Source organism: Zootoca vivipara, chromosome 2, assembly GCF_965207765.1.
Source record: "Zootoca vivipara chromosome 2, rZooViv2.hap1.1, whole genome shotgun sequence".
NCBI lineage: Eukaryota > Metazoa > Chordata > Lepidosauria > Squamata > Lacertidae > Zootoca > Zootoca vivipara.
Genome location: NC_142584.1, coordinates 15,513,883 through 15,520,694, shown reverse-complemented (window position 1 = coordinate 15,520,694; position 6,812 = coordinate 15,513,883). Strand labels below are relative to the sequence as shown.

The window sequence follows — 6,812 nt, the reverse complement described above, 5'->3', positions numbered from 1 at the left end:
CGCCCAGAATTCCTTGAGGGAAAGAATGCGCTTTGGTTGTACTTTAAAGTACATGTAGACAGCCTTGGTTTGTTTCGATGGGTCATAAATCATATAACCCTTTTTGCAAAGGGCAAAGGTTAGGAATGCCTATAGACAAGAAAGCCTCTATCTCACCAAGATTAAGATATGTAATCTTAAAAGCACCCTTTATAAAAGCCAGCTTTTCAATGTTGGATCATCTTATTCCTTCACTTTATTTCTCTATTCCTCCATGTTTTTAAAAATACTCTTGTGGACCGACGAGACAGAGAGATGGGCTTAGGTTGGGTGGAAAGAAGTGGGTGCTGTATAAAGCCATACTTACGCTACCTACAAAACAGCCTCCCTCCCAAATGCTTTATATTATAATTCCTTTTCACTTCTTTGTTGTTTTTTTAAAGAAAGGTCTGCTCAGAAATGCCAAATGCCCTGGGATTGTGTGCTCAACTCAACAACATGTTATTTTAGGACACTAATAGAAGCATCTGGAGATTCTTTCAGGAGACTTTCCACCCTGGCATTAAAGACAAAACGGACACCCACGTGGAGATGGGAGGTTTAAGTATTCTTTAAGTTGCCACGTTGTCTGGTGGCTGGAGAGGCATGGTGTTGTGTAAGCTTTGACATAGCCTGACATGGGGGAAAAGAAAGAAACGTGGAGCAGAATCATGCCAATTCACAGAACACGAGATTTCTTCACAATGACATGATTGCTGCCCGGTTGTTCCCTGCACTGGAGGTTCGTACGGAACAATTTCACTTTATCTTGGATCTCAGACAGAATGGCGATCTTCTGGGCCAGAACCGCTTCAAACTGAGAGGCGTAAAAATCCATGTCATAGTCTTCATCGTCAGCCATTTTCAGAAACCCTTTCAGCCACCGGAGAGACTCTTGGTGCTCCTCCACCAGAGCTTTCTCGTCCATCTCTTTCCTCTTCTTCTGGCCTCTCCCCCTGGCAATGAAGGTAAGGCTTGCCGGAGAGACCTGGTCCTCATTCTGTACGCAGAACACTTTGAACTCATCCGTCTCGGGCAAACTCTGGACTGTCCAGGGCCTCGTCAAGTCATCCAGCTGAAAGATGGATCTGGGCAAGGCGGGCTGGAGCTGTCGGAAGGTGCTTGGGTCCACTGCCAGCTCTTTCACCCGATTGGCATACCGCAGTGTGTTGAGTGTGTGCTCACACGACCTCATCCCTGGAGAAATGGTGGCGATCATGCAAGTGCAGGAGTTTTCTCCGATAAAGGAGTCCCTTAAAACCTGGGTCAGTTTACTGGCCCGGAAGGGTGTGTGACCTTTGTTGCGTCCCAAAGCCCTGATGCATTCCTTAAGTGCCAAGAGGCTTTTGTTGATCTCTGCACCCTCCAGCCTGGTTTGCCGGTCCGCACTGGAGGTATCCGCTCCTCGCTCATTGCCGGCTAAATCAATCAAGGAAATCTTACCATGTAGCCTTCCTCTCCTCTTTAGGATGATCTGGAAAACGGCGTGGCTTCGGGACGAGTGGACATTTGCTGAGGTCTGGCCAGACGTTCTGCACCGATTCCCTATCTCAATGAGCTTCATCACGTCTTCCACGCAGGCCACTTCCTGCTCCAGGAGACCCACCACCTGGACCTGTTGGTTGCTATCCTCAAGCACCCTCAGCCGCTTCTTCCAGTTCAGTAGGTCATAGACCCTCCCCCAATAGATCTCGAAGAAAGCCCCAAAGACCTGGAGTTCCAGGATTTTGTAAGTGGGGTCCTGCAGCAGGCAGAAGACGTCCCGGGCAGTCATAGCATAGATCCCTTTCGAGGAATCCTGCCTCTTGCCAGAGAAGTCACCTCCCATCGTGTGGGTCTTGCCGCTGCCCGTCTGTCCATAGGCAAAGCACGTGGCCATGCCTCCTCTGAAGATGATCTCCACCAGAGGTTGCGCCGTGTGCTTGTAGACACTTTCGTTGGAGGCTTGGTCGTCGAAGGCGTGGTCGAAGCGGAAGGTCTGGTTCTCCAGGTAGCGGGTGAGATCCAGTTTCTGCTTGGCTTCGTGCACCATCACCACGTCCGAGCAAGGGATGGTCACCACGTCGACCTCCTTGAGCTCCTCCTCGCGCTGGTTGAGGGGCCTCTTGCGGACGCACACGCAGATTTTGCGCGCACAGCCGCGGCTGGGCTCCAAGGGGCACGTTTGGGCCAGGAGAGCGGAGCCGCCGTGCTGCAAAGCGGCGCGGTACTGCTCGATCACGGCGATCACAGCCGCGTGCGGGTGCGCGCCGCTGGCGTCGCGCCGCGCTCGCCTCTCCATGAACTCCAAGTGTCGCTTCTCTCGCCTCTCGCGCATCCTCTCCACCTCCAGGACGCACGGCGATTTGTGCGCGGGGCTGGGGCTGATCTTGCCCGCCGTTCCCGTCGACGGGGGCCTCTTGTTGAAGTCGCGATCCTCGCTGTCGCCGCCCGACTTCTCCTTCTGGATGGGGGTCACCACGTAGTTCTGCGGCGGGGTTGGGTGGTCCCCTTGTTCCGACGGCGTGGGCGCCGAGAGCGTCTCGGGGCTGAGCTCCATCGGTGCCAAATGAGGGTTGAGCGAGAAGGCGAGGTCCAGCTCTACCTTCTTGCCCTTGTTGACTCCTTTCTCGATCCACTCGACGGTCACGCTGCTGGCGTCCTCGTGCAGCGCCGTGACCAACGCCGGGTGGATCCTCCCGTCGCTCCGCTTGATCTCCAAGTAGGTGCCCACGTGGATAGCCCCGAACTGGTTCGCCATGACTGTCTGCGCCTTGAATCGGGGAGAGGAGGCGGTGCCGATCCTCGGCAGGAGCGGGTAGCGGGAGAAGGGGCCGGGCAGGCACGCTGCCGCCCAAGGCAGACAGCCACAGTCATTCAGCGCCTGGTGGTAAAAGGCACCCCTGCGCATGGCCCAGACAGAGCCCCTGCCCGCCTGACCTGCTTGACAGTCATCCTTACCAAATCGTGCGTCATAAGGGCTTCCTCAGGGTAGCTATGGCCGGGGCCCAGGCCTTCAAATTCCCCCACGCCTTTCCACTACACCTCAGAATCGTTCCTGTCCAGGAGTTGTCAAGGGCGCAGGAGAATCAAAATGCAAAAGAGGCGTCGTACAAAGTCATGTGGGCTCAGTAAGGTAACACTGTACACACGCTTTCTAGATCCGTTTTAATGGGACGCGTTTCCCTAGCTGACGTTTCCATTCTAAAGCGCATTGCTGCTAAGCCCTCTTCCTTTCTGAATAACTTCCTCTTTGGATTTTAAGCCTCAATTCTTCTTCTTCTTCTTCTTCTTCTTCTTCTTCTTCTTCTTCTTCTTCTTCTTCTTCTTCTTCTTCTTCTTCTTCTTCTTCTTCTTCTTCTTCTTCTTCTTCTTCTTCTTCTTCTTCTTCTTCTTCTTCTTCTTCCGTGGTTTTATATTATTCTTTGTGGTTTTATATCTTTATTTTATTCTGTGTACTGCCCTCAGATCCCCAAGTATAGGGCAGTACTGTATATAAATTCAATAAATTATTACAATTACTACTACTACTACTACTATTCTAGACCATAGTGCAGCGGTAGGAAATCAGCACCCCTCCTGGTGTTTTGAGACTCCAGCTCATATCCGCCGCAGCCAGTGATGGTGACAATTGTGTCCAGTGACATGTGGGGAAATAGGAGCCAACTGCTAGGGCCCGAGGTCCTTTCGCCTCCGCCAATAAAATATTTGAGGGAGCCAAGCTCCCCTCAAGCTGATGGGCATTGCAATTCAAATGGTGTGGGTGCACCCCATCATGTGGGGTGGGGCTTACCCGAGATACCACTGTATATAGTAAAAGGTGCCTTCTTTTTCTTTACATTGCCAACAGATATTTGTACTTGTCTTTTATACAGGTTTGCTAACTTACTAGGAGTCAAATACCTCTGGTACATCATTTTCATATAGTTTTCTTTCAGTGTACAACATGCCGAGAATTTCAAGTCAGTTTTCCATAACATTTCCCAGTCTGAAAGTTGGATATTATGCCCCCCAGTCCCTCACTCAGTGTATCACTACAGATTTAACCTGTTCATCCTTTGTATGCCATGTGATTTCCCATTATGAGCTTTACAACACGTTTTCCTGAAACGTTTTTTGGATGTGTCTACATCCAGCCAGAGGGATGCGGGTGGCGCTGTGGTCTAAACGACTGGCCACTACCTCCCCTCCCCTTCAACCTAATACTCCAATGCCTAACTGCCAAACCTTACAAAGTTGTGACGATTTGCTACGAGGTAGGCAAAAAACCAAATGGCCGCAGGTGGCGCTGTGGGTTAAACAACAGAGCCTAGAGCTTGCTGATCAGAAGGTCGGCGGTTCGAATCCCTGCGACGGGGTGAGCTCCCGTTGCTCGGTCCCAGCTCCTGCTAATCTAGCAGTTCGAAAGTACATCAAAGTGCAAGTAGATAAATAGGTACTGCTCCAGTGGGAAGGTAAATGACGTTTCCATGTGCTGCTCTGGTTCACCAGAAGTGGCTTAGTCATGCTGGCCACATGACCTGGAAGCTGTATGACGGTTCCCTCGGCCAGTAACGCGAGATGAGCGCCGCAACCTCAGAGTTGTCTGTGACTGAACCTAACAGTCAGGGGTCCCTTTACCTTTACCTTTACATCCAGCCAGTGTCTCGTGTGCAGTGTAAACGAACTGTGAAAAAGACGGAATTGAAAGTGGAGACAACATACGTCCTTTGCTTTGTTTATTGTTTTTAAACATTGAAATCTGTAATAAAAACTATTTAAATCTGTAATAAAAACTATTATGTAATAATAATAATAATAATAATAATAATAATAATAATAAGGGTTCACAAATCCAATCTGACATCCAATGAAATTTATAATACATTTATATTTGGAACCTGGAAAAAGAAGTAAGCTCTATTTAAAAATAAGCACCGCTGAGCTCAATGGGACTTGCAAGTTAATGTGTATAGGACTGAACTCTATGCAGGTGTGCTAAGGGCTGGGGAAATGGGTTTCTCAAATAATTGTTGTGTCCATTTATTGATTTTTTTAAAAAAAATAAAACCCCTAAATATTCTCAAAGTATCACTATGATGTTTATTGGATTCCACTTAGTGTATGAAAAACGGAAGAGATTTTTTAAAACAACAACAACCAATTGCCTTATGATGTCATTTTTGTGCAATGCGTAGTCAGCTAATTTTTTCTTTGAAGAAGTAACACCCAAACCACCTTTTTGAGCTACTTGAATCAGAGGGAACTACTTTTATGTGTGAATTCTTTTAAGATGGTATAGAAAAGAAGGCCAGAATACTTTGATGCTGGGTTTATTTTAAGAGGTTTCTTCAGAGGTTTCAAAGTTTCTTCGTAGTTTGGTTTGTAATACAGTCACAACCCAAAGGTAAAAAGGTAAAGGTAAAGGACCCCTGGACAGTTAAGTCCTGTCAAAGGCGACTGTGGGGTTGCAGCGCTCATCTCACTTTCAGGCCACAGACAGTTTTCCGGGTCACGTGGCCAGCAGGACTAAACTGCTTCTGCTGCAAAGGGACACCATGACAGAAGCCAGAGCGCATGGAAATGCCATTTACCTTTCTGCCACAGCTGTACCTATTTATCTACTTGCACCGGTGTGCTTTCGAACTGCTAGGTTGGCAGGAGCTGGGACAGAACAACGGGAGCTCACTCCCATCGTGGGGATTCGAACCGCCAACCTTCTGATCAGCAAGCCCAAGAGGCTCAGTGCTTTGGACCAAAGCACCACCTGCGACCCTAATTGCATCACAATAAGTATGAAATCATTAGGGTGTCAACTAGATCCCAGTACCGTCCCCCCTTTTCCTGCTAAAACTTTATCATTAATAAACAAAAAATGGAAAGCGCCCACCACTTAACTCGTCCAGTTAACCAATTGCTTTGGTGGTGGTGGTGTCCGTCGGTCTCGAGATACAATGGAGTTTGCCTCTGGGGTTGAAATCAAACTGCAGGAGAATCACAGTGCCTGCTGTGGCTGCAGAGATCAGTAACCTGTAATTGCTGTCTCCTGCGTTGTTATTGCTGTGTTAGCAGCACAAAAGTGACCTCTCTACAGTGTGTATGGAGGCCCTGGGCTATACAGACAGCAATACTTCCTTCTCGGCCTCACTGGTGTGGTCCAAAGGAAAGCAGAGCAATATATTTGGCATCGGCTTGGCTGCAGAAGTTGCCGGAAGGAGACGTACAAGATGCCATCCAACCATTTTAAGGACTCCACTCGGAATTTGTGTACGGTTTATTTTTTAGTCTTTTCTTCCTTTAAAGATGCCTTGCAAGGAAGTGGGCCCAGTTGATTTGTGAACTATTTATTTGTATGGTGGGTGGACCATGTACATTGTATTGTTGGGAATAACAGCATCTCTTTGACGATTTATCTCTGTTATCCCCCATTAACTAGTCTGAAAAACCTCATTATTATAGGATGTTTCTTCTTCTGTCTGTACTTTATTTTTATCCTTCACTTCATTGACTCAAAAGCGTTTATGCTGATAATGAATTATATATTAAAAAGTCAAAAGGATGCAGAGCATTGCACTGAAAATATGACCTTTAAAGCTGGTCAAATTAGTTGCATAAAATATTGTCTATGTTGCTTTGGCTTGGATGGTGGTGCTCCAAGAACATCATATTCTGGAGTACAATAAGGCTGCATTCTCACCCCCACACCCCTGGCAGTGAACCCCTGCCCGTTTCAACAACTCCATGCTAGGTATAAATTCAACAGGGGAATTTTTTCCTAGCACTACATTGCCAATCTATACCTGTTGAATTTCTGTCTGACATGCAGCTCTTAACAC

The 6,812-nt window shown here is 47.9% G+C and overlaps 1 protein-coding gene across 1 annotated transcript; it reads right to left on the bottom strand.

Moving 5' to 3' along the window:
- Positions 1-697: 697 nt before the first annotated feature.
- On the bottom strand, positions 698-2,908 carry KIF2B (kinesin family member 2B). The gene has a single exon (XM_060271062.2). The coding sequence runs from the start codon at positions 2,906-2,908 to the stop codon at positions 698-700; it is 2,211 nt and encodes a 736-aa protein (XP_060127045.2).
- Between the last annotated feature and the right edge of the window lie 3,904 nt (positions 2,909-6,812).

What these genes read in the sequence shown, in the direction of transcription:
- KIF2B (XM_060271062.2), bottom strand. Translation starts at nt 2,908, where the DNA reads ATGCGCAGGGGTGCCTTTTACCACCAGGCGCTGAATGACTGTGGCTGT.